The sequence below is a fragment of the Coturnix japonica genome, chromosome 3, assembly GCF_054131305.1.
Source record: "Coturnix japonica strain WE chromosome 3, WE-NBRP24, whole genome shotgun sequence".
Lineage (NCBI taxonomy): Eukaryota > Metazoa > Chordata > Aves > Galliformes > Phasianidae > Coturnix > Coturnix japonica.
The window spans coordinates 15,353,546-15,381,479 of record NC_140665.1 but is presented as its reverse complement, the minus strand read 5'-3'; the positions used below and the strand labels follow the sequence as shown (position 1 = coordinate 15,381,479).

Sequence of the window (27,934 nt, the reverse complement as noted above, 5' to 3'; positions counted from 1 at the left end):
GTGGAGTTTCTGGAACTAAAAATAGTCCCTGTTATGAAGGCTTTTCCAAGCATATTTTCACACCTATAGAATGCTCACACTCTTCTCTCTTCCCATTATGCTGCAGAACAGCCTTTTTGGCAAGTGCAGCAATAGTTTATGTACAGAAGTATCGCTTCAGAGAAAAAAGATCCATAGATTTAGATGTCTTTTAATTGGAAGTAAAGCCACCATTTAAAGTTATTACATCTCATAGGGTCACTAGAAGGCATTCTGAAGATCATATTTTCCAGAGGACTGGGAAGGCAGTGATATGTTCCAGTAGTTGCGTTCATTCAGATTGTGAGGACTAACTGTAGTGTTTCTAGATTGATGGTATTTTTATCTGACTTTTTTTTTTTTTATTATTCATCTTGTTCCCTGACTGTCTGAGAAATCTGCCATGGTGTAATGTGCTTATAGCACTGCTAGAACTAGTATGTAAGTGTTTCTGTAGTGTTTTTAGAGGTTTAATTGGATCTGAACTACCTATTTTCTCATAACATGTAAAACATATACCGACAGAAATTATTTCTCACTACCCCTGGGCTGAAATGTCAGAAGCAAAAAGACAACAGACTTTTATCCATAAAACCCTGTAACCCCATAGACTTTCTGTCCATAGTCATTATTTTAGATGATTGCAGTTTGAGGACGAAACCACTCAGAAATAGCCAAGCTTAAGATTTCTGCTGAAATTCTGAGATGTATCTCACCGTGTTCTGCCTTGACTTAATATCCATATATCAATATCTATTAAAATAAATGTTTCCAACATTTAAATTATGAGCAAGAAAAAGATGTTAAGATCTTGAAGGGGTGGTCAAAATCTCCCCTGCTTATATGTGTGCTACTGCTTTCTAGCACTACTAGTGACAAATACATACATTTCGTAGACTTTAGTCCCTATGCCTTAGAACTCCTCTGTGGGTATTTGAAGTGAGCTAAAAACAACCTGTGATTTTCTAATAAAATCAAATAGAAATAGAAGTAGTACGCTTAATATTGCAAGATCACTTTAAGATTTAGTAAAATGGATGGTTCATACCAGCAGGCACAAGTGAGATTTAGAAAATTCTCTTTCTTTTCCACATGAAACTCCTTCTTCCTTTCCCCGTGGAGATATCTGCATCCTTGGAATGCTTCCAGAGTTTTGATTCTGGTTGAAAAGAATTCTATATGATAAAAATTTGAGGTTTGCTATTTGAGTTGGCTTGCCTGAAAGCCTGTAGGAAGTATTTAGCTTTTAGAAAATACTTCAGCTTGAAGAGGAGAAGGCTCCAGAGAGACCTCATTGTGGCCTTCCAATACTTGAAAGGAGCTTATAAACAGGAGGGGGAACAGCTGTTTACAACAGTGAATAGTGATAGGGTAAGGGGAAATGTACAGATGATTAAATAGATGTGATAACTTCGTTTGAATGGTGCACAATCAATAAGTAAACAGAGGTTAAACAGATGTTTGTTTAAGTAAGATTATCACAATGGAATGATAATAATAAATGAAAATTCTCACTGATGTTGAAGGCTTGCAGTAAAACACCACAAAGAAGCAATCTCCAGAAAAAGAGATCCTGCCTTAGTGGTAGTCAGTCCTCAAGTGGCATCTAGGAGAGGTTCAGCCAGGCTCTACCCCTTGTGGTAGCACAGCTGAATTACCCTCACCTGCTCTGCAGCTGACTCATTGCTTGCCTCAGGTGGTCAATCAGAGGTTCAAGCCATGATCAACAGTTTCCCATACAAATGACAAACATTTCTGATTCAAACATTTAATTCTGTTTTACTCACTTTACTTTTACTCTGCAAAATATTCTAGATCTCGGTGTGCTTGGACATGCAATATTTCTGCATGGATTCACTGATACTGAGCAAATTTTATGTACACTACTTAAGCACAACATGTTTACCAGACAGCATTTTCTCTCTCTGATTTTCATTCAGTAAACATTTATTTTGGGTATTATTGTATGTGAGATGCTATTTTCTATTTATATTCCACTTTCCCTGTGTCCTACCACAGTATCTGCTGCAAATAAATATATTTCCGTACTCTCTATCCTCTCTGTATTTTGGGATGATGGATTTATTGGCATATTCAGCTCTGTATCTTGAATTGTTATTTTTTAGAATTATTAACTACCATTTTGCATGTTCCGGTTTGATTTCTTTCCTATTTACCTGGTTTATTACAGCTTTTTCATCTTGTTTGGATATCAGCTCCCAGAGAACTGTCTGTTCTTCAAACATTTTGTTATTAATTCTACTTTTTCAGGTAATAAAAGACTGTATGAAGCTAGACCTATTGCCAGTCAGCATGGCAGACTCTGAACTTCTTTCAAGCAGTTCAGCTTTCAGATTCAAAGAAACTCTGATCTTCTAATCTGGCCCCAGTTTACTTTGCGGATTGTTGTTTTGTTTTTTTTTTTCCAATTAGGAATAATTTGAATTTAGAAACTCTATTAAATGCTTCACTAACATTCACATACAGCAATTAAAATGTATTGCTCTTCCTCCCCTTATTATTTGATTAAACTGTTTGACTGGTACTGTGAATATTTTGCCTTGTTGATGGCTGAGAAAATTGCTAACATGAATGAGATACTGTCTTCCTCTGCCTGTTGTGTATAAATGATGGTTGGTATGTAGACAATAAGGAGTATCTGCAAATCGCAGTTAGAGAACTGAAAGTCTTTTCTGTTTCAAGTGAAGTAGAGCAGCATTGACTTTCCTGGGTGCAGTAATAAAATTGTTGGGCTCAGGCATTTTCTGTCTGGGCTGACCTTGTACCATATTCTCTTGTTGTAATGACTTTGCAGTTAAGAGGGTGTTCCTTAGTGCACTCCTGTCCAGCTCCAGTTTACAAAGCTCTGTGCAGACTGAAATTCCAGTTACACCATAGCAATGTTACAATAACGTGTGCGTTTTTAAAGCTGAGCGGGTTTCAGCATCACTTCCAAAAGCTTAAATACTGCAAGTGTTATCAGAATGACTGACACGTTGTGTCTCACACTGTGAATTTTATGCGAGTTCATTGTTGTGAACTTCTCTGCTTGCACACAAGCCTGGGATTCGCATAGTAACTGAAGTGTGGCCAGTGGCAAGAGGTGTATCAAGGGCATAGGCATCCTTCTTTATACCGTGCATGAGAATTTTAATATCTAATGAGCTGTAAAATGTGGTATAATTCCCAATTGAACATATTGTGTAGATCTCTCACAAAATTATCAAGTACCTTTTGTACCTGGTGGATTTTGATCTTTGAGTTGGTAGGACTTGCTCAGTGGTGTTTACTGTGAATGTAATTAATTTTACAGATTGCATTGTAACAGACTTGATTTTTCTGTTAGACAAAATGCCACAGTAATTCTGCTGCTGAGTAGGAGATACGAGGTGTCAGTTAATTGTTTTTTTTCCCCCCTTTTTTATTTGTTTTCTATTTTACTTTAAGAAAATCTTTTGGCAGAATCAAACCTCCCAATTTTGTTATAAATTAGTGAAGAACAGCATAGGCATAAACAAATGGAAGGCTCTATAACATTTACTGGTATATGAATTAATATATTAAAGATGCATGCAGCCAAGCCTGCTGACTTCTTACAAGGAAAGGGGCATTTTAATTGTCATACAAAATCATCCACAGTTGTGAAGGGACAAAAAAAAGGCTGATGTTGTGTGACTGATGTGCAAACAAGAATAAGAAAATATGTTGTATTTTCTCCTCTCTGTTATTGTCTCTCTTGCTGTCCTGCTCTGGCACAAAACTTTACCCAAAGGACTGAAATGCTTCTGGGGACAGACCTGAGCATAGTGCAGGTCAGGGGAAAATCAAGTAGCAATCAAGTAGCTGTGTAAACAGCTTACCTGCTGAAATATGGGGGATAAGACAAAGTTGAAGTTAAGGGTTGAGAAGTTTGCTGGATTAGCTTCACTTTTACATTTCCTCCAGACAGACTGCTTCGCTACTAGGTTTTATCCTGTGCTTCTGCAGAAGGCACTGACCCAGTGAAAAAGCTTCTTCTGGAATCTTAACCGTGCTTTGAACCTCACATCCCTTTATCTTATGCTTGGGAGGGTGCTGCAGGTGTTGAGTGAGCAGGGCTTTGTTTACATTTTCTAGTTGCTGAGCTGGCAAGCTCCCAAGGATCCACAGGCATTTACACATCCAGAATAGTATGCTGGTCATGCTGGCACACTGGAGAGGCTGGGAAAGCAGGAAATTTTCGGATTACCTGCCTCTTTAAAACAAAGATTGTTGTGTTAAAAGCAGCTGGTATTTTTGGCAGTCCTGGAGACCGCATGAGAACAGCTTTACATGCAAATGTTATCAATGTCTAGGATGGCATGGGAAACTGCAAAATGTCCTACCCCTGCAAAAGAACCACCGCAGGCCCCTGATGTGAGGTTCTCTAATCCTAGTCAAAGAGGATCACAAAGAACCGTACAACACCACAGTAAGTCTTCAGATAGAGAAGTCTTTGAGAAGCACGTTCACAAAGTATGGCATATCCTATCTACCAGTTTAATTGGCAAGCTAGAACTCCCATTGCCTGACAAATTTACAAGCACCATCTCCCAGGAATGGGAAGATTCCAGGAATCATAGGCTGGAGAAGCAAGCAGTTAGATTGTTAATAAAGTCTTGTGGAATACTCAGAGCTTTCCACTGTGTTTATAGTCTTTTCTCCCTTGTCACCGTTTTGAAGCAATCAGATGGAGCCAGAGATGCAGAAAAAGATCCAGCTGCTGCACAAACACTTCACATGTTTCACTTAATGAAGCTGATCACAGCCTGGGAAATTCAGTAGTGTCTGTCAGCAGTCCTGTTAAATATGTTATCCTTCACTAGGAAATCACTTCTCTTTTCTATCAAATTTCATTGAAAAAAAATATCAGGTTTAGTTGACTTTCCCTGACTTTGAATCTGGTGACTTTTCTCTGCACTGATTTCACAGCCAAGCATGTTGTCTGGAGCTGTTCAAGATGTGTTGTGGAATGTCTTGCTCAGGCTGCTTCACGCTCTGTTGCAGGTGAAACAGTGAGCAGGGGGACATCCCTAAAGTCTCCTGTATGGGCTTCCTCTCCTTTTCTGTAATTGAAGACAGCTGGCAGGTCAATCACTGACAAAGTTCACAACAGGTGAATGGCAGATGAAGTTCAGCTTGTAAGCATTAATAGTGAAGGGGAGAAGGTAACTGTAAGTAAAGGATGTGGCATGTGCAACTGATGTGCAAGCAGCATTGAAATTCACAATGCAGAAAAGCAGTGCAAGAATAACCCAGGACCCACACAGAGTAGGAGTCAAGGTCATGTTCTTTCAGCAGCTTCCTTCTCATTTGGGGAAGAGGTTTTGGAAGGCATTAAAACTCACAAATGTGAAGAGAGGAATGGAAAAACATTTTCAGAGCTTCCAGAATCTCTAGCTCTTTTAAGTTATTGTTCAGATTCATTTCTATAGTTCTGTAAGTGTTGACATAATTTAAAGATGAATGTTGAGATAGTTATGTATGGTAATGACTGAGTCACAGCCTGAACCATTGATTGAGCACCTGGGGAAAGGACCCAGTCAGCCCTGGGAGCACAGGTGAAGGAAGTTCAGCTGTGTGACCAGAAGTGGTGGACCCTGGCCGTGGGTTTCCCTGTAAAGGGAGCTGGGGTTGCTCCCTGCTGGCTTCTGCTGATTCCGGTTGCTTCCAGAAGATTCCAATGACCACAAGCAGGGCCTAGCCCCTCAGCAATGCCTCCAGTGCCTCTGTGAAAGGAGGTTTTTTCTTTGCTTCTAACTATCCTACTCTAGTTTTCATTACTGAAAATACTGTTAGTCTCCCACAAGGTGAATCAGTTTTATCCGTGGCAGTAATTGGTGAGTTATCCCCTATCTTTGTTTTCACTCACAAGCTGTTTTTTAATCTTATTTTCACTCCTCTTCGACATCCTTTTGAGAAGGGGAATGAAGGACAGGCCTGGTGGGCAGCTGGCAGCCATCCAAGACCAATGATTCTGAATTAAAACATTTAGTTATTAAGGGAAGCATCATGAGGTGTGCAGCACCGGGGTTGTGTACATGACTAGTAGATGGGAGTTGGTGTGATTTTTTTTCCTTAGAACAGAAATATATTTAGCAGAAGGGGATCCAGTGGCGCTAAGAGAAAAAGTGCTGAATGTATAAATCAGGCGCCACAGGAAAAAGGAGTAATTTCTAAGATTGTTTTTTTTTCTGAATATTTTAATGAAGCCTTACTGAGTGACCCTATAGCAAAACTCTAATTAATCAGATAAATTGCAGAATTAACCTCGCTGAACCTCATTAAGAACTCATAGGCCTACTTCTTCAACTTGTGCATGTCCCTTGGGATGGCATCCTTTCCTTCTGTCATAGTGACTGCACCTTTCAGCTTGGTGCCCTCAGTGAGCTTGAGGGTGCACTCGGTTGCACTGTCTGCTGAGGCTGACAGTAGTATATCAACACTAGTGATCTGCCCCTGTTCTGGTAAGTGACATCAGGACAAATTTTTAAAGACATAATTGAATGAAAAATGACAAGCCATTTAACTCCACAATTTTAAATATATAAAGCACATCAAATATTTAAGAGTTGCTCTGAAGGCCTGGAGTTTAGATGACTGTAAGACAATTTATATGTGTGTTGAAAATAAGAAGAGCAGAGAAATGAGTCTGTCTTTTCCATGCATCTTATCCTATTGCGTGTCTTTACTTACTTTTTATATCTAATCATACCATGAAGTCTTTGTAATGTGTATCTGAAGATAAAGGGTGACAGGTGTCATTGGATGAAACGATTACAAATTATTTTTTCTTGGTAATGTCTGAAGTAAATTTGTAACATGCTTACAAAAAACAAAGAACAAATCATACCAATAAAGTGAGGCTATTTTGTTTCTGATGACTTTCCACTAAGGATCGTCCTCGCTGTAGTTGGCCTCAGAATATCATTGACATTGGTCACAAACAATCTACTCTTTAATATCCGGGATACAAAGTCTCTTTGACATCTGCCTTCTCTGTTCCGCAGTCAAACTCTCACTGGTGCAATATTGATTGAACTTGCAAATTGGATCATTTTATGAAATGCATACTGCTTAATTATGATGCGGGAAATAACATTCTGCCACCAGAAGCTCAGATAACTATGCAGCTCAAAAAGTATGTAATTATACTTGTGAATAGTATTTGCTGTGCTTTATGTTAATACCAATGGAAATGCAGGCCCTCAGCCTTGCTTCCTTTTATTCCACAGGCACACAGACTTAAAGAGGTTTTTGCAGTCCTCGCTTAATCTGCAAGTTTACCTTGGTATATTGTCCGCTAATTTACCTTTAGCTTCCATTCTCTATTTGTAAAACAGGGACTGCAAGAACACAAGTTTGTCAGGTATACTCTTGAATATCAGAAGCAGAGATCACTTTGAGATGTTTGAATACCATCTCTGGGAGCTAACATGTGGTTCTGTACAGTGAAAAGAAGCTTTTATTTCTTGGTGGTGTGTGATTATGATGCCACTGGGTTGGGTTTTTTGGAGGAATAATATGTATAGAAACCACTGTGTTTCATTTTAGCCTGAAAAAGGAATGACAGAGCAAAACAATATGGATATACTAAAATTGACTCTCTTTGAGCTGTTTAAAACATCAGAAGTTGCAAGTTGTTGTAATGTAGCAGCTATCCCATTCCGATCTTACCCATTTCTTCCTGTAGGATATTTATTGCTTCATGTGAAAATATGCTACACAATATTCAAGTCCCTGTGAACTTGGTGCAGTGTTTCTGTTAAATGGATTTTAATTCAAGCTAACTCCATCATGGCAGTTGATACTGTTTACAGTCATTATGTCTCTCTGGTAGACTCTGGCAGCACATTGCGTGTTCATAAATTTTTGTTCCATTGAAAACCTTGTGTGTGTGTAAATTAAAGTATATAGTATATACTTGTAAAATTAAAGTATATAGACTTCTATCTGTGGATAATTAATTACACTATAACAATGCAACTGTAGAGTCTGGCAAGACTGCGCTCAGACTAGTCTTAAAATAGTGGGTGGACTTGATGTTTTTCTTTCCAACCATCTTACAGTTGTCATAAAAATGAATGGTAATTGTATTGTTCTGTTTATCGATATCAAATCATTATCTCTGCATTTATTGTCATATGAATAGGTTCATTTAATGCTACTATCTTGGGTTGTGATGAAAATGAACTTAATTTGAGCTCAAGTCTTTTCCTCTCTGATCAAGAGCCAAATCCCAAAGTACAAGTAGAGACTCTAAGTAGAAGCTTTATGTTTGCTTATATGTATGCTATATTTATATTTGCATCATGTGATTACAAGCTTTACAGAAATGACCCATTGCTTTTCATACATGAAAGAAAATGTTTGTAAATTAATCGGTTCTACAGAAAAAAGAGAGTTGACACTGAAGGAGAAAGTAACATAACTTTCCTAGGAGCAGAACTGAGCTGTTCCGTTTTCAGTGCCACAGACAGTTGACTAAAGATTTTTTGCATAGAGATACTATGCTGGACTGTTTTGGGGTAGAAGCAAGGGGTAAGAAATTGTTGCTGTTAGAAGTTGTCAGTCATGTATCTTTGCAGTCTTGAGGCAGCTACAGAAGTTCTCTTCTACTGTAGGAAGTAACTGAATTAACAGAAGCTAAAGTTAATCTTCATGTGAAACCCAAACAAAATTACAGAAATACCAGGTAAAGAAAAATATCTGATTGCTTCAGTGTAATGTTGACAATTACAGATTACTGTTTGTTTGGTTTTTTTTTTATTCTAAGTGTACAAATCAGCTCTAACCCTACAATAGTAGGAGATTTAAGGAACAAATATTAGTTTCCACTTGAGAAGTAGTTCATTTGGATAGTTTACTTTGTTGTGCAGTTTAGTAGCCATCATACAACACACTGAGACATGTTCAAAAGTGATTGAAGTTAACGTGTTTCAGTGAGGGGTTCTGTTCACTTATTTATTGGTTTATTTCATCAGGGATGCTTTCTTTGCTTCCCAGAATACCTTCTTCCCTCATGAACAGTGGTTTATTTTCTCAATCCATGCAGCAGTTTGTAACTCTAATTTTCCTGTGCATTTGATTGTAACAGATTATGAAAGGATTTTTCTTTTGTACAGGTAAAGAGATATGCATAGCATGTAATTGATACGGCTGAAACTTAGATGTTTCTAATAAAAAAATATAAATTAATAACTACATAAAGACCAGTTTGTTACATCATCATGTAAGTGTATTTTGGCCAGTGATCTCTGTTGTAAAATCTGTACTTGAAAGTAATGGGTGCTTTCCCTTTATCTGTTTCTCTCAGGACAGATATCAGTGGATGGATTTATGCGATATCTGAGTGGAGAAGAAAATGGCGTCGTTCCACCTGAGAAACTGGATTTAAATGAAGATATGTCTCAACCACTGTCACACTATTTCATCAATTCATCACACAACACCTACCTCACAGGTACATTGTTTGAGAGATCTGATTTCGTCTCTTACAAGAATTCATAGTATATTTGTCTTGATACCATAAAGAATAGTAAAAGCAACACTGGTAGGTGGTGCAATGCTTAGTCTTCAAGGAAGCAAGGGTAACACTTAGAATTTGTTTTTCTAGCTGCTTCAACTCATACATCAAATATATCTTCATTAACAGGTGAGCAGCAATTCTGTTCTTTAGATAATGTCTGATGGCTAATAAGGTTCCTGGAAAGTTTCCTTCTACTCAGATAGGATTCCAAGAACAGGTTCTTATTTAAGAAGGAGAGGCAGTGTGCTTTCTGTGTCTACCAAGAATAGCCAAACAGGTATGAAAAATCGTTGTGAAACATCTCTGTAGCTAATAAATTGGCTACTACTAATAATAAATTGTTTACAAATAAATACTTCCATTTGGAAGTGTGTTCCTCGGACTTCAATTAGCATAAAATTCCTGATTTAGTAAACTGGGGGAAGTAAATCAGAATAAACCCAGGAGATGGAGCAAACTAAGTTTGAATCTCCTTTGAATTCCAGTTAAGAGTTTGTATTTTCACATTTAGAAGCACAAAACACATGCCCTTGCCTTTTAGTGAGCTCATTATGTTCAATAAGTGTGTGGCAGCTGGCTTACAGTGAGATTTATGATGCGATTTTTATCCATGTATTACAAAAACTGACAGTCTTAGATTTTGCATCAAGGCTATACTGCATACTGTGATACACATTACACTTTCAGTCTTGCAAAAAGGACTTAATTCAGCTGAAATCTGTGAAATTAATGATCACAAACTATTCTTTATCCCAAGATTTCAAAGGGCCAGCTGAAGTGCTTATGGCATTGGAAGCGAAGCTCCAGTAAAACCTCTGCCCTCACTGGAGCTGTGAAATAGCAACTAGTCATGTAATAATTACTAGAAAAATAAGAAAACCATTCCATCCAGCTTTACTTCATTATTACTGAGCTTAATGCTCCACCAATTATTTTCCCTTTGTTGGCTTTTTAAACCCAGCAAAAGAATACACAAAGAAACAATATTATAACATAAAAAGAAACATGTGCACACTCTGAATTTATTTTTAATTACCGAGATCATTTTCCTAGCCTTTAGTAGAAACCCTTGGCAGTACATCAAGTCCTGATTATTTATTTAGAAGTGTTACTGCTTTCTTTTACTTAGGGAAATGTAATTTTTAAGGTAAAAACTCATCGATAAAGAAGTGATTTACAGTGAGCTGAGGCTAGATTAAAGGAATCTGTTTTGTAAACTTCTTTTTCTCTGTCTCACTGGAGTCACACATACTTATTTTTTTACTTACTCCTTTGAACTCTTAAAGTGCAACTGCTTTTTTTCCCCAGTTTTCTCACCAGCTTTGTCTCAGGTTGTCACAATGGGGAGTGGTGTTGCAACATTTCTCTCAGCGGCACCCAAAGTCTAAGAGGAATCATGATTATATATCATTGCTAACATTGCACACCTTGGCTGTGCAACTTGTTGTTGTATATGTGACATGCTAAATATGAAAACCACGAGCCTATGACATATGCTTTGTCTTTGAAGAAAAAGAATAGTAGCAGTAGGTTGTGGAGCTATCACTTCAGAGCACATAGCCAGCATGGGACTATCCCACTCACCTTCAGCACAGAATCATAGAATGGCCTGGGTTGAAAAGGGCCGTAATGATCATCTTGTTTCAGTGCCCATTTATGTGCAGGGTTGCCAACCACTGGACATCTGCTTCCCTGCTTACAGTCCGATACTTTCAGATGTTTCTATAAAAGGCCTTCTAAGAAAACATGTTCTCTTCTCCTTTATTAATTATATGGTTGCTCCTGTAGCATCTTCCAGCTTTTCTTTTCTTTTAGCGATTCCTCAGTTAAAACTGCTTTCTATTATCGGCAGTCAACCCTTCCCTGAAGCCTTCTTTGTTTTCCAAAACAGTATCTCTACAGTTTCCAAGATGACAACAGCATATGGAAAGGAGGGAATGATGGGCAGTGCTCAATCTGAGCATGAGTTTTTCTAAGAGCAAGAACAGGTTTTGACTGGCTGCTTCATGCCTCTCAAGCTGTGCTGAGCTCAGCTGATCATCTGAGAAGACCAAGGGCTCTGGTGTCTGCCAGCACCACCAAGTCCTTCCTGGTGAAGTAGAGGGTAGGAGACCTCGAGGGTTTGTTTCATTATTCCCCTAAGAACATCATGAAAGCTTGTGCAACACTGAGGAAAAGGGCTGAGATTTAGAGTTGAAGTTGGTTTGAACGTGATGACTTCACCTCAAAGGAAGCTGCAGACCTCTGTCTGCTTACTGTGGCCTATTCTGTGGTAGCAGCTTCCACAGTTACAGTATTTATTTCGGCCATTAAATTAACTTAGTTAACTTTAGCTACTAGAAATCAGTGGAGAGTAAGCTGTTGTTGCCTCACAGTGGAAAGACTATTCTTGTACGACGTCTTAGGAGTTTGCTGAGGCCGCAGTGTGATGCCCTGATCTGAAAATAAATACCTGCACACCTGTGGAAAGGACTTTCTCTCTCCTGAGAGGCAGGATGGGCTGCAAAGGAGTTCAGGTCAGGAGGGGAGGGGTAGATCCTGGTGGTCTATAGCTAGTTCAAAGATGGGGCAGGACAAACTACTTACGTTTTGAATCATTAGACATTATCGTAAGGAAGATTGTTTTTATACCTCAAATGTTCAAACTGATGGTTTTGCATAAAATGTGTCACCATCTGGAGTCAGATTAGCAAAGATTAGGATTAAGTGAACTGTGAACATACAGATATACACAACATCCAGCAAACGCTGCAGATCTTTGGCGGCATCTGTAAGTTGGTGATTCTTATCTGTGTGAGACTCTCTTGCATCTTCCTCTGAGGCATCTGGCTTTTGTGAGAAAGTGATTACTCAGGCAGACCTCTGATTGAAAGTTTCTTGGACATCCTGCTGTGTAAAAAAATGTTTGTGTGTTTGTTCCTGTTTAGACAGCTGAATTCTCGTACTTGTACTGTTAAATCTCAGTTTACCTTTTTATTGTCCTACGGGGTACATGTTCCCTTTAACCAGCTTCACCCATGTCAGTTTGAACCCTCATTCTGAAGCCATATCCCCAAGCAAGAGAGTTTCTAGTTTTTAAAGTGAGTGGAAGCCATGTAAAAAGGAGAGGGAAAAAAATCCAATTTTTTGAATCACCTTAAGGCAAAATTAGTCATTACTGTCCATGTGATGACTGACACCAAAATTCATACAGGAAGCTTGTTTGATGAGATTGGATGTTGGATTCTTGAGAAGGAAACTCAAGATACTTAAGTGTTTTGTTACCTGTCAATAGTATATTGTTCACTACTGCTTTATGAGTTTTTCAAGATCTTCTGTGTCTTCAATGGCCCCTTTTTGTCTTTGTTTGTTTGTTTGTTTGCGTGTTTTGAAGGCCAACCAGTGACAGTATAGTGAAATAAGAGAACTGTTGTTTTCCCTCTCTTTAAGAAAGATAAAACTGTGTTGAGAAGGGCAGAGGAAAATCTCCTTTAGTAGGTCCCTGTGGGTCTTGCACCCTCAGTGCAGTTGGAGAGACTCAGCTGGGTGTGCAGGAGGGTTGCAAGGATTCAGGGTCTAGTAGGTCCCACTGCTGGGTGTCCATACACCAAGTGCCAGTTCTGTTACATAGCCTGGCTGCAGCAGTGCATCTGCCCAAGTGCTACTGGCAGCTAAGCACAAATGTGGACTCAGCCCCAGCCCTCCTGGTTTATGCAAGAGTTAAATCTTCTGCTCAGCTGGACCTGAATTTGTTCTGACAGCAAGTGTATTACTGTGCTGGCTGGACCAAGCTAGCCACATAGCTTACCTTGGTCCAGTGTAATGCATTTAAATTAGCAGGTATAAGGCGAGAGAATTGTTTAGACTAACAGTAGCAGAATTGCCATGCATGAGATCTAATTCAACAGTCCTGTTTGTGGTGAAATAACTTGAGAAGAGACTAAATTCAGATAAATGTGTCTGGAAAACCTGAAAAACACACCCTCTGTTACTGCTAAACTCAAAAGTCAGGCTCCCAGTAGTATGGGGGTCTGAGTTTGCATGTTGAAAGCTATAACGTAGATCAAGAGCAGGAATAGCTTTTCCGGGACATCCCTGAAAAGGTGAGGTCTAGCATCACATTTCAGTAGGGTGGCTTCTTTTTCATGCTGGGAGAAAATGGTGTGGTAGGTGGGTAAGGTGGCAGGAGCAGCTTCTGTTTCAAGAGTAATGAAAGGACAACAAGCACCTGGGACCAAATTTGGGGAAGGTAAATATCTTAAGATCATAATTAAATTTTAAGCTCATGCATTGCTAGTGTCTTGCACGTAGAAAAACAGCAGTGAATAAACCTAACAAAGATGCATTTGCTGAGAAACAAATCACTTCAAGCTATGGAAGTGTGAAACTGGTGTGTATGGGAAAACATGAGTCATGTTCTCAGCTTGCATGTGTAAGTACAGGCTTGTTAGCCTTAGCGTCCTTTTTTTGTGTGTCAGTTATGATTTGGCCCCATGTTAGTAGAAAAGCTGATTTTTGTCAAAATCTTTTTCTACTTGAGAAATGACGTGGCAAAAGTATTGTGACGCTATTGTGGATTCTGTATGTGTTATAGAAGGGGATAAATAATGTTTTCAATTTCCAGTATTACAAATTTAATCTGTGCTATCTGTGCTCAGGATATTAAAACTATCATTCTGCAGCTATTCTCCTTAGTTTCTGTGTTAGCACAAGTTGGAATAGATGCAGGTGACACGACAGTTTATAAATAATATTGGTTAAAAAAAACTGAGCAAGCATCCCTATTAATCTAAATTTAGAAAAATAAGCTATAGAGAGCATTGAAACCCTTGCTATCATTTTGTGATCGGACTAGGAGTCTTTCTTAAGATTGAATGTTTTGGAAGTTAAGCATCATCCTCTTACCCTTAGCAGGAATCCTTCCAAAAGAGCTGAGCCTTATTAACAAGGTAGTGTGGAAGAGTGTTAGATGGCAAATGATGCATGTCATGATTTACTTAAGCACTTTTGAAGGTTATGGATCTAGTAGTCCAAAATGCTTGGCAATAATGACCGGTCATTTCTCAGCAGATACAGTCGTTTGTTAATCATAAAATAATTTGTTAATCAAAATGCAAATCAAAGTGTTTTGAAACCAAGGGAAGAGAACCGTGAAAACAAGTTTTCTAAGTGAATGCGCTTTTTCAGGCAGCTGAGCTCAGAGGATCCATTTGATGTCAGTTGCTTAGGTATAAATACACAGAAATGTGTGCTGTTGTACCCTGATCTGTGCTATGCTCGCTTGTACCCTGTAAAGACAAAGAGCCACTAATTACCACAGATACTTGAGATAGCACCAAGATGGTTACTGTGGGGGTAAAGACAACCTGGCGTTATCAAGAGGGGGAGTAGCACACAAAAAAGTGAAGGAAAAAAGAGACACGTCATCACTTTGCTGCCTCCATTTAGATTTTCAGAACCTTCCAACACAAGCCAAATTGTGTTATAAACATGTATTTCTCATTGGTTCCAGAAGATGCTGAGAAATCTTATGGATTTCAATGGGAGTGTAATATTAATACGTTTTGAGTGTTTATGATTGTTTCAGTTCATGCATCAGACACACACACAGTAAGCAGGAATTTTCCAATAAGAAGAGATTTTCTGTTCCTTTTTATAGTGAAACATAAAAACGCAGAGAAAACAGGCAGTGCTGTTTGGTGAAGCAAACAGAAACATATAGTTCTCAGCATAAAACCTAAACATAGAGCCAAAGAGGCAATAAAACAAGGATTAATCTGTACTGTATTGTATGCCTGTCTGGATAAAACATTTTGTCTAACTCCCATCGGTGAAGAATCTTTAGCATAAATGAACTCACTGCCTCCTTAGAATGCAAGTGAATTCCCTCCAAAGGATCCATGAAAACCTTCTTTATACATCTGCTAGAAAGCAGGAAGCTGCATCCATTTTCTTAACATAGAAAGCAAGAGTTAGGCCGGTCTTCTGTTATCTTTCCCTCTGTGCTTGAAGAAATTTGTATCCATCCAACTGGAACCCAGCCTGTTGGAACTGGGGAGAGTGCTGTGGCTGTAGGTCCTTTCCTGAGCAGAACTGGATTTGTTTGTTTAGTATTTAATACTTCCTGAGTTTGGGAAGAAAGAAGTTTTCCTTGTTTATTTTTTGTTTTATATTATGTCATTGCTGGATATTGGCAGTCTAATTAAATTTCTTCTTACATAATATAATATTACATAGGAAATTTTACTGAGCAACTCAACACAGTGATTAGAGTGTTAAAATATAGATTTGAGACCTGGGCATGGTACCATTAGTGATCGTGCAGGAGGTTGATTTTATCTTGCACTGAACATTGCATAATGTTTGAGAACTGACTGTCCTGAGCTGTCTCTGAATTTCACTCTGTTTGTTACAGGGTAACAAAGTCCTTAGAACTGATACAACTTATTTCATGTCAACTCTGTCTAACAGAAGTTTATGAATTGGTTTTGATGAATTTATTTCTCCTCACTCACAATGGTTTAACTTATGGCAGAATGCAAACCATGACATTGACTCTGCCTAAGTCATTTCCATTAAATCATTACATATTTTATATGCCCTTGAGTGTTATTCCTGTCAGCCGAGGGTAAAATATGCTGTTAACTCTAATTATCATTAGATTATTTGTATTTATTCCCGAGGCCTAAAATGACTCTCTTTTATCATGTCCTTGTTATGTTGCCTCAGCTGGTCAGCTGGCCGGGAACTCTTCAGTGGAGATGTATCGGCAAGTGCTACTGTCAGGCTGCCGCTGTGTGGAGCTGGACTGCTGGAAAGGGAGAACAGCTGAAGAGGAGCCGGTCATTACGCACGGGTTCACTATGACAACTGAAATATCTTTCAAGGTACGGCAGCACAGTATGCTGGGGTGGCTGGCTTCAGCCAGGTCAGTTTCTTTCATGTAAAACACATGACAAGTTCCTTGCTAGAACAGTGCTGCAAAGGTAGAAGGGAGGAAAAATTTACAAGTAAAAAGGTGTTTTAAAAGGAGATTTCAGAGTACTTGTGGAATCATTGGAAGAGGTGAATGTTGCAGAGGAAGGGATTCTTGATGGCTACCCATCAAGAATGGGGATAAGATCTGAAGCACAAGAGGGAGAAAACTTAGGAGCTTTGGAGACTGTGAGGGGATATTAATGCTGTTCAATCCTTAGTTTATCATCTGTATTTCTGAATTTCATCTTCCATTTCCCTTTTATGCAATGAAAGGTAGTAGTACCCTACCCATAGCATTAAATTGTTACCTTGTTGCTATTGTCGGAGATGTTTCTGATCTGAAGCATTAGAGGAACCAGATGGAGGGATTTTTCTATGGTGTTAATATTGGTAGTCAGCGCAGGTTGTAATGATACCTTGAGATACCATTTTTGAAGATTAAAGAAATAATTCTTATTCATCTGAGACACTAATTTGCTATGGAAATACATTTCTAGACTCAACAGTGTGCAAGAAGACTTAGAAAAATATCCATTTCTGAGTTTGGTTGTGTTGCAGGTGAGGGATGTGGTTTTTCTACAAATCACAAATTTGAAGCACATCTCCCACATCTGAAGCATGAGTTACTGTTGATTTTCTTTTGTCTTATATTGCCTTCCTTGAGGGGGAAAAGAAAAAAATAACAGTGCTACTACACAGACAAAACACCAAATTTCACTCAACACCAGAATGTTACTTTTTTTGTCAGTTTGTTTTTTTTTTTTTAACTCTCCACTGATTTAATTAATCACAGGAAAATGTAAAACACAACCTTCTTTCAGTTTTGGTATTAACTTTCTCATGAAACTGATGAAAACCATTTCTGTTTATGTGCACAGAGTTTGATTGCTGAAAGTCCTTTAGTTAGAGTAGACAGCTCTCAACTTCTCCTCGGTGAGGAGGAATTTAAAACAAAATTAACCTGATTCTTAAAAGAAGTGTTGGTAGGAATGAGAATCATCCTGGTAGCTTAGAAGTTCAACAACTTCATTGTTTTGGCAGGAGAGGTGTGAAATGGGTTTTAGAGCAAATCAAGTGGGTTTTGTATGTCAGTTCAGGGCAAATATTTTTCTCCCCACAGAAATTGTATAAATGTATTGACTACTGTTCTTTTCAACATTCAACATACGCTGCTTGGATTAGGAGGAGCAAAATGATAGTGAAATGATGTGTCAGAAGTACATGAATCAATTCAGAGTGATTACTGGGTCTTGATTACTGAATCATTTGTCAGTTCATGCTTTTAGCGTGACTGCAGCACACAATGCCTCAGACATCCACTGCCTCTCCTTTTGCTGCCTCAGATAGACTTTCAGAAATGCAGAGGAAGAACCAATGTATAGTGGCCATTTCTGTGTTGCTGGAGTTTTTGTTTTGGGGTTTTAGTGCTTTTTTTTTTTTCCTGTTTGTATTCTTTTTGCGCTGCTTCATGATATTTAGAAGATTCTTCTCAGCAGCAGACTGCAAGCTGCTGCAAGGATGTGATCTTATAGGGAACCAGTATTTTTCATGCCATAACCAGGAATCTGTGTACTTGTAAATACCTTGGGGATCTGTTTCAGGTGAGTCATTCTGAAGCAGAAGTAAAATGTGGCACTTATCATGTTGTTCTTTTCTGACCATAGAGAATTTGCATTTACATTTGAAGGCACTGTGAGGCTGAATCACCATTGTGCCACAGAACCAATATCTGAAGCTTTTATCCTCAAATTTCATCAACGTCATCCTGGTTTTTACTCTTCCAGACTATTCTTCTCCATACATGCTGAATTTTATCCCTTTTTGCAACTGAGAATGCAGTTGAAAATGTCTTCAAGGATTTATTCACAGCTAAAGCAGTGCATAAGAGCATGAAAGGCCTCAGGACTGCTCTTAGCAGTGCTTTCGTATCCAGTCTATAGTCTTCTTAAGCCCTCAGTCATGCTCTTTAAGCAAAGGGAGTAGAATGCAAGTGGGTAGAGACAAAGCAAACAGGAGTGATGTGGGTAGGAAGCACTTAGGTAACCTAACTTAAATTTGTAATCCTATTCTCAGCCTTGCTGTTCCCTTGCAATGGCAAAACTACCAGAGATACTTTTAAGAATCTCGCAATGCAACCATTGTAAGGTGGCATCAGCTTTCAGTAATTTACTGTTGCTGGAAAGAGTGTGCAGCAAGAGTCACTCCATTGTATGTTTGCCTATGGGAGAACAACTAGTGTGAAACTGCAGCTTCCTTAAATGCTTTCCATTTACTGTCCTCCCAATAGAATCATGGAATCGTAGAATCACTTAGGTTGGAAAAGACCTTAAAGATTATCGAGTCCAACCTGAACCTAACAATGCTACCCTAACTAACAACCCTCTGCTAAATCGTGTCTCTGAGCACCACATCCAAACAGCTTGTAAATACATCCAGGGATGGTGATTCAACCACCTCCCTGGTGAGCCTATTCCAGTGCTTAACAACCCTTTCTGTAAAGAAGCTTCTCCTGACATTCAGCCTTAAAATTACCCTGGCACAACTTAAGGCTGTTTGCTATTGTCCTGTCACCAGTGAGAAGAGACCAACCGTGCTCTCACTGTAAGCTCCTTTCAGATATTAGAAGAGAGCAATAAGGTGTCCACTTAGCCTCCTCTTCCCCAGACTAAACAGCCCCAGTTCCTTCAGTCTCTCCTCATAGGGCATATTCTCCAAGCCCTTTACAACCCTTGTTGTCCTTCTTTGAACCTGCTCCAGCACCTCAACATCCTTTCTGTACTGAGTTGCCCAAAACTGAACTGAATTCAATAAATACTTTGCCCTTCTGCTTTCTTCAAAGACTTAGTTGAAGCATGTGAATGGTTAGTGATATGTGAGGCATTCATATATTGGATGGTTGCAGTTCATTAAATGGAGTCATCCATCACCTGTTGGAGTGTGCTGAAAAAGATACTTTCTCATCTTGTAAGACATGCTATGACAGTGCATGCCTTTCATAAAGGCTGTAAATTGTGGATGTACCATAGCTTACATCAGCTGATCTTGAGATGGTGTATGTATTATTGCTTTCAGCCCCAAATCAGAAGGAATGGACTGGAAAGTCTGCTTTCATGTTAGGAAGTGCATTCCTTACTTTTACACTTTTGACTCTAACGTTCTCAAGTACAGAAAGTGAATAAAAGGAATCCCCATGTAGTGCTGGTTTGAAATAAATAATAAATAAACAGATCTTATAATTTTAAGTCATTGTTATGATTTGGGATGGAACAGGTTTATGAGACCTTTCAGACTTCAGAAGCTGATATCAAGAACAGTAAAATCTTCAGTACTCAGTAAGTTCTCATGAAAAAAAAGATCAATATTCCAATAGGAAATTGTGAATCACTTCTAATGCTGAGTGCATTGCTGTATCATGTACCTCACTAAAATTAGTGTCACCAAATGATTAAGCTACTATATTTACAGTTGTTATTTTCTATCAAAGGCAAAAGGACGCTTCTACGTAAGTTTAAATTTCTGGGCCCTTTTTGATTAATACTATGCTGTTATAATTGAGTTACTTTCTCCTTTCCTTCCCTTTGGTTCTTTGCTCTGGAGGGGTTTCTCTCATTTAAAAAAAAAAAAACAAAAAAACCAAATAAAACACAAAACAAAGAACAGAGAATTAGAACTTGTCAGTCACTAAGGATTTTAAAGGTATCTACTTGTGTCAATTGTGAGTGTGATACGAGATATCTGTGTAGAAAATATGAGTTTGTCAGAGTGTGTTCATTATTATGCAGAATAATTAATGAAAAGTATAGCTTCAGGCATGGAACACCACTGTGCTGAGATCAAGTTTTACATTTGGACTTCTGATTTAAGCAGGCGTAGGTCATTTCTGGGGAAGCATCATGCAGGAGACACATCAAACATTTTGGAGATGTGGTTACAGCTCAGGCTGAAAAAAATTGGTTGCTGCAAAAAGGTCATGCATAACTTTAAAGGATGTTTAGGATAGAAGATCTGAGTATGATTTCAGGTAGTTTGGATACAATTTCAGTGGAGTCTTATGTATTTTCAAACACCAAAATATTGTTTCTATAGAGACATGATTTTGTAACTGTATGTATTTTGATTCTTTAGGAAGTAATAGAAGCTATTGCTGAGTGTGCATTTAAGACATCGCCCTTTCCAATCCTCCTTTCCTTTGAAAATCACGTGGATTCGTAAGTAATTACCCGGTTTCCCCATATGGTGTTATAATTTTATAACTAAACACAGGATTATGAATGAAGTTGAGGCAGGTTTAGTATCTGATGTGATCAACAGCTCTTATCCAAGCTAAAAGCATATATCAGCTTAAGTAGCTCAAATCATCAGAATGAATTTGGAATGTTCTTAACAACCTTCCTGTATTAGAATATTTAGATTCATTAAATATACAGAGAAAGCTTAAATAATTATGAGACAAATCTTGTTAATTTTATTGTCTCGGTATGTTCTACTGAAGTGGTGCTTATCAAAGGAAATTAATCAATATTTCACCTGCTTGCACCTGTTTTGCACTGCAGTCATATTCTGTATTTGGTCTGTTTCTCATGTTAGAAGTAAATGCAAGAACCACTTCTCTACCAAGACTAGGCATAGATTAGTAAGGATTACAAAATAGGTGGAATGGGAAGCTAGGAACTCTTCACTTCTGAGGAAAAAAAAAAGAAAAAATCCATCTGCCTGAGCTGTTTTCTCTTGGGTGAGGAGGTTGTTTGTTTTAATTGCTTATGATGCACATTTTACTGCATAAGAAAAGGAGGAAAAAAAAATTAAAAAATGAGGACACTTAAATGTGTCCTTATTACCTGTGTTGTAATTACTAACCTAGATCTGATATTCATTTCTGTGTTTTATGTAATCTTTCGTTTGTTTATTTGTGTAGGCACCACATAGTTCCAAATGAGATGATGTTGGCACACAGCATGTGCCTTAGCTTCAGTTGCTTTGTTCCCTTTTGTTTTCTTCTGTAGAAACATTTTCAGTGCTTCTGGGGGCCAATTTGGGTTGAGAAACGTTTCTTTCATTTAAAATAAAAAATAATACTTGGGGATGCTTTGGGGATTTAATATGAATTAGAAAAGATGTTGGCACTTTTCAAAAATGAAAAAGGTGAGGGCTAGCTGCTTTCCCACTGTTTTAGGGGGAAGTTTCTTTTTAGTAGAAACTGGTGGAGGAAGGTATTTATGGATGTGTTTAAGAATAGAGTGACACTACTGATCAAAAATGGATTAGGTAGAAAAATTTTAAATCCAAGAGCTGACATACAATGCCTTTACCTTTACAATACCTTTGCCGTGTAATTGCCACATGATCACTTTTCTACGTGGGTAGATAGCGGTAGGACAAGGGGGAATGGTTTAAAACTAAAGGAGGAAAGATTCAGATTATGTCTGTGGAAAATTCTTCTCTGAGAGGGTGCTGAGGAGCTGTGGTAGGGGGTTGGAACTTAATGATTCTTGAGGCCCCTTCCTACCCAAGCCATTCTATGATCCTATAACCTTTCCGAATAAACTTACACTATGTTTTGTTGACAAATACATGCTTGCACTGTGCACTTTATAAGATAGCATGGTTATGATTAGAAAAACTACCTAACTGTTAAATCCTGCTTAGTTGTCTCTGTCTTCCTCAAAAAGACCACACAGGTGCTGCATTTAATTTCTTTCTCTAATCACTCCACACACTCTCTTCTTTTTGGGTTAGTCATAACACTTCCAACTCTTTTATACTTGACTACTGCAGTAGGTTTTAATTCACAGTGCTTTTCACAGCATTTCCAAATGCAACTTCTTGTCTTTAGAAAAGTTCTCAGTCACCATTCTTAAATCCACTTCATTTTGACTTCATTCTTCTCTTTCTGTTAAAATGTATTTTTGGAGAAGGTACTTCTAATTTATCTTAAACAGAGCAGTTACGTTTTTCTTACTCTAAAGTCATTAAGACTTAAATCTTCCAGAGTGGTTTGTTGTATGTTAAGAAAATATCGTAAATAATTGTGTAAGACAAACTTCAGTCAGATGTAAGTTACGTGCAGAAAACTGTAAGGTGAAACTTCCATCAGAGTCAAAGGTGTGGTGACGCTGCATGAATGTGTCAAAGAGAGACCAGAATTACTGTTGCATTACTCCTATCTTTCAAATTTTCCCCCACAGAAACCACTGTATCTTCATAAGAACTCCAGTCATGAAAGAATGAATTATCTCACTTTTTTCTTTTTCTCATATATTTCTATTATGTAAATTTTTAGCAAAGCAAATCTAGGAAATCAATATCAAATATTTTCTCTTCTTGAGCTTCTATTGCTGTTCATGATTTCTTACTGCAATAAATCATCAGACTTGGTGCGTGTGAGTTCTAATTTTGCTTTGGCTGAAAATAATTTCTAGTTATTTTACTGACTGCTACAATTATCCCTTCATTTCTTCACTAGTTTCTACAGAAATCTGCAATTAGTCATGACACTCAGAGAAACCTTCGCCTAATTCCATGGAATGCTCCCTTTGTCTTTTCCTTTACTTGGAATGTTGTTTTTCTCCTAGATCTTAAAATTGAGTTTGTGAGTATTAACAAACAGTGCTAAGTGTTTTCGTAGAACTGTCAAAACAAATCTTAATGGCATCAATTCCTACTTCAGAGTGACCAAATTTTCTCTTCTGATTGTCAGGTTACAAGAGTCAGTATTCATGGGTGAAATGCAGGTCCCCTACAAGTGGATGGAAATGTTGGCATTAGTTTAAACAGAAGTGTGGTTTACCTTTGTTTTTTATGCATGGCTGTTAGGCATTGCAGTTATCAGAGTTAAATAAGTTATACATCAGCAATGTACATATGACAGAATTTGTTACCACTGAACTTAAAATGCATTTTTTCTTCCCCTGGTTTCAGCTCACAAGGGTATTTTTAACACATTTTGTTCACTTGAGAAATAAATGAATTGTTTGTTAGCACATAGTGTTAGTCATCTCCTTTTACTTTCTTTCAGGTTTTGTTGTAGGATTCCTCTCAAATGCATAGCATGTAAATAACTTCTGTTTCTTTTAACTTTGCTTTGTATTCATCCTTGTCTATTTTTATGCAATGAAAAGTTTAGAAAAGGAAGTAAGCTGTAGAATTTAGATTACATACAAATATATATATAGAATATTATGCATACCACCATTTTTATTAAAATATAAATGTGGATACTGAAAAAGATCATAATAAGAAAAGACAGAAAAGACATGCTTCTCTCAACAAAAAGAAAACTGACCTTAAAACTCTTAAAAGACCTCAAGAAGACCTTGATGTTTAAAATTGAGCTTACAAGAAGATAAGGTATCTGCAAATCTGTGAGCAGACAGGCTATAATTAGAAATGCACTGATGACATAGCAAAAAGGTTAAGTGATCCTTGAGCAGTATCCATAGATGTCTTCCAAGATTAAATTTAATTACAGTTATTCATACCACTGATTTCTTGCTGGAATTGTTTCTTCAAATATTAATGGAATTATTCTCACTTTTTCTTCCAGCGCTTTAAATTATTTTAAACCCTTTTGGGAAGGTTCTTTCTCTTTATTTGCCTTATGCAGAGTAAGGACCTCTGCAGAAGTGATAATACAGTGTTAAGAGTAGTTGTGAGGTAGTACCAGAGAGCCTCTATGAGTGACCTTCATAGTAAGTGTAGCACCAACACAGTGAAGTAAAATACAAGCAATGCAGTTATGTTAATGAAAACATTTCTTCAGATTCTCTGTACTTCCATATCTCCAGGTATCATGTTACTGCCTTATCTTCCCTTGCCCTGACACATTCTAGGGGTATATGCATTCATTCCACATATGGTAACCATCCATATGCACCAAGTGAAAATCATCCAGCAGACAGAGTTAGCTCTTTTGAGACAATCCATTTTCATTACATTAAAAGAAGGCTAGAATTTCCAATAACAATAGATGTGGTTGTTTTTCTTCAGGAATTAGCTGACTCACTGCTTCTTAACACCACAGATGAGAAAACACGTTGATTGTTCTGGTTCATAATTTTGAAAAGAGGGTAAAATAAAAGGAAACAAATACTCCAGCTTGTAAAGTACTTTAATAGTAATACTATTGCTAATGATCTCTCTCTTAAAACAAAGCGTGTATTTGTGGGGATCACAAGGGGAACCGCTTGTTTAAATACTGAACTCCTACATAATTCTTATATCCTAAACTTCTGAAGTTCTTTCTTGGGGGCTTTTTAAAATAACAGTTCATACAGTCAAGTTGACAAAGAAAAGTAGTTTTGTTATGTCAAGAGTTATGTTCTTTGACATTGTCTGGTATTGAAAGACTTTTTTTTTATACTATTAAGAACTGTTACTTCTTAATTTTCCTTTTCCTCCTTTTTCCCCTCTGCAAAATGATTACATTGGAATTTATGTGCTAAACCAAAATATGCTGCATTGAACTTTTCTCTTTTGCAAAAAGGAAAGTCCTCGCAGTGTGCTCTATGAGGTAACCATGTAATTAAACATGGGACATCAGAAGAATTTGTTCTCTCTGTTTTGTATGAAATTTATTAGATTAAAGTTCTGCATCCTTTTTCTATTATCAAATGTTCTTTTTTGGGGTCGATGTGCCCATTCAGAAATGCCGGTGTCACAACTCACGGCTAATTATTGTGCTCTTGTAAGTCAAGGAAGTGTCCCTTGTACTTTCTGGGTCCTAAGAGCATGGGTGTATTCACAAGATAAACTAGTGGTGATGATAGAAATAATTCCTATAGACACCTTGTAGGTGATAGCTGTGGTCTGCTTTGTTACTGGAGCAGAATGGTGTGCCTTTATTTTCCATGGTAGCTGGCAGTTAGAAATAGCTAAAGCACTGTCATTGCCTGATCTATTCCTCCTGTCACCATCTCCCTTGTGGGTTCTTAGTTTCACTGCCTTGCCTGTCTTCATCTTAATTTTCCATCCTCAGCTAAAAGTGGCTCTTAGCGTTTTTGCAGAATTGGCTGCATGTAAAAGAAATTAATGAAATACTGTAGTGATTTAAATTGCGTGCAGCACTTCCATGGCTTGGTGGAATAATTTAAAACCTACTCTCAGTATGTTTTGTAAATGACTGAGCTAATGGCCAGTTCACCCTGTATCTGCTTCAAGGGACAGTCAGCCTGCTGATCTTGGGGAAATTACGTATTCTGATTCAAATGCCACCCAGCCTTTATCTTAGCTCTGGTTTGGCCCTGCTGAACTCAGGAAGAGCTCCATTGCCAAGTGCTCAGTTGGTGGCTAATGGCAAAATAGACATTGAAGTCGCTGTACTCCTGGTTCACAAGAGAAAAATGAACGCTGCTTTTTTCATATATGTCCAGTTCTACTTTGTCATGAAAAGTAGCTCCATGGTAACATAACCACTTATGTCAACTGCATATCTTCCATAGTATGTGGTTCATAGTTAACAATAATTGAAGAGGTTGTATTAAACAAACTTTAATCAAAACTTCAGAGAGTATCAAAAACGAGAATTTTGGAAAGAAACCTAAGCTCAGATGTTACGGGCTTTATTAGGCATATATAACAAGCATGCACAATTGTATAAAATTAGAGGGTGAGTTTTAGCACTGCACTGCATGTTAAATGATTTGAGTAATATTTATAAGCAATGTAACCTATCCACAGTCCCGAAACTTTTATCACTGTGATACGCAGCAATTTCATTATTGGGTTACACTTTGGGAAAACTGATTATGAATAAAACTTGCTGAGATTGAGTTTATTTCTAAAGGATGTCAGGACCACTGAAGTAATTTATTAAGGTAAAATTCAACACCAGATCTGATTTGAAAATAAAGAAATAAAGGATCTTACTGTTGACCCAAACAACAAGCTAAAGGAATCGTTGAGCAGTTCCACCTGATGTATTTATATTGGTCCCAGCTATGTATATTTTACAGGCATGCAGTATTTAATTTAAAATGCAGTTACACCAGCACTTATAACAGCAATTCTCTAAATTGACATAATGCCTCTTAACATTAGTACTAATTACATCTATGCTATGACTTCTGCTAGTGAAGATGCAGCAGGAGGCGAGAGCAGCACAAGCTGCTGGTGCCAACCTCACCTGCAAGGGTCTGCGAATTGGGCCAGCACCATGTGAGGGGGATCATTGTAAATCTGCATCTGGGAGCAGTGCTCAAGCTGGAGGAACTGTCATGCTACAGGCACAGCACCCAAAGCACTTATCTCACATAGGCTGAAACAAATACATTGGGAAAGTGGGCTGCTGAGATGAAATCTGAGGTGAAGCTAGCTGCTTCTCTATTGGTACTTTTAATTGATGAGTTTTTGCTGCTTTTGAAACCCAAGTTATGTCTTCTCCTTGTTCTTCTTGTTATAGTGCCCTAGAGACACAAGGGCACAACCATGTGAGGTTACAATGTTTGGGACCGTATCAGTGTAGGCTGCTATGTGTATAACTGTTAGGGTTTTGATGCCTTAGGTCAGGTATGATGAGTAAGAAAATAATGCAGATGAAAGGAGAGGGGGCGTAAGAAGAATGCTTGGCGTGTGTGTAAAGTAACACAAGGAGGAAAATATTTAAACTTTGAATAAAATGTTGTCTGAAAGAGGCAAATCCATGCAGCAGTTATTTCCCCAAAGGTAATAACTGATATCCTCATTTATTTATTTTATTTTTTTTTCTGCTAAGTACATGGGGAAAATACAGCTCCAAAGTTCAGTTTCGCTGTTATTCAACTGCTTAGTGACTTCATGTGTCATCCTCTTGATAAGCTCTATCAAAGGAATCAGAATAATTGCATGATATATCTATGTCTCAGTGAACAATTCACAGTGATTGAATCAGGAAATTATATCTTGTTTAGGGATATTAGGTATTCTGTTACTGCTGCTTTCAGTCTGTAGCATTAGTAGGACTCATCTCTTTCTTTCTTTTCTCCCCATTAGCCCTAAACAACAGGCAAAAATGGCAGAGTACTGCAGATTAATATTTGGAGATGCATTGCTTATGGATCCATTGGAGAAATACCCGGTAATATGGTTTGGTATTTGTAAGATCACAAATATCTTATGAATTTTTACTTTATTCAGTCCTGTGTCAGTCTTTATATGCAGCCGTCCAAGACGGAGTCTAAAGGAGGGTTTTAAACAATTTGTACTGTTGGTGACTTAGTCATATCATTTCTGATGCAAAGGTTGTTTTGACACACTGAATTGTAATCCTCTAATTGCGATTGATTCTCGTAGCCGCTGATTTATAATGTTTGCTTTCATATTTGAGCTGGTTCTTATTGAAGATATTGCTGTAGCCATTTCATGAGGTATTTTTCTTCTCTTGTACGCCCTCCATAGCCCTGTTTCACTTATTGAAGGTTACCTGTTGTTCATGAGGTG

The 27,934-nt window shown here is 37.9% G+C and overlaps 1 protein-coding gene across 7 annotated transcripts in view; it reads left to right on the top strand.

Moving 5' to 3' along the window:
- The window catches only part of PLCB1 (phospholipase C beta 1), a 346,674-nt gene that overhangs the window by 222,464 nt on the left and 96,276 nt on the right, over positions 1–27,934 (top strand). For all 7 annotated transcript variants that reach the window (XR_014943800.1, XM_085541097.1, XM_015857085.3 and 4 more), the window contains exons 10-13: positions 9,353–9,499; positions 16,274–16,431; positions 20,648–20,730; positions 27,488–27,572. Coding sequence is in view for 6 of the 7 variants with exons in the window: in XM_085541097.1 (XP_085397223.1) it covers positions 9,353–9,499; positions 16,274–16,431; positions 20,648–20,730; positions 27,488–27,572 (473 nt within the window). In the remaining variant the exon portion in view is untranslated. The remainder of the gene's footprint in view (positions 1–9,352; positions 9,500–16,273; positions 16,432–20,647; positions 20,731–27,487; positions 27,573–27,934) is intronic.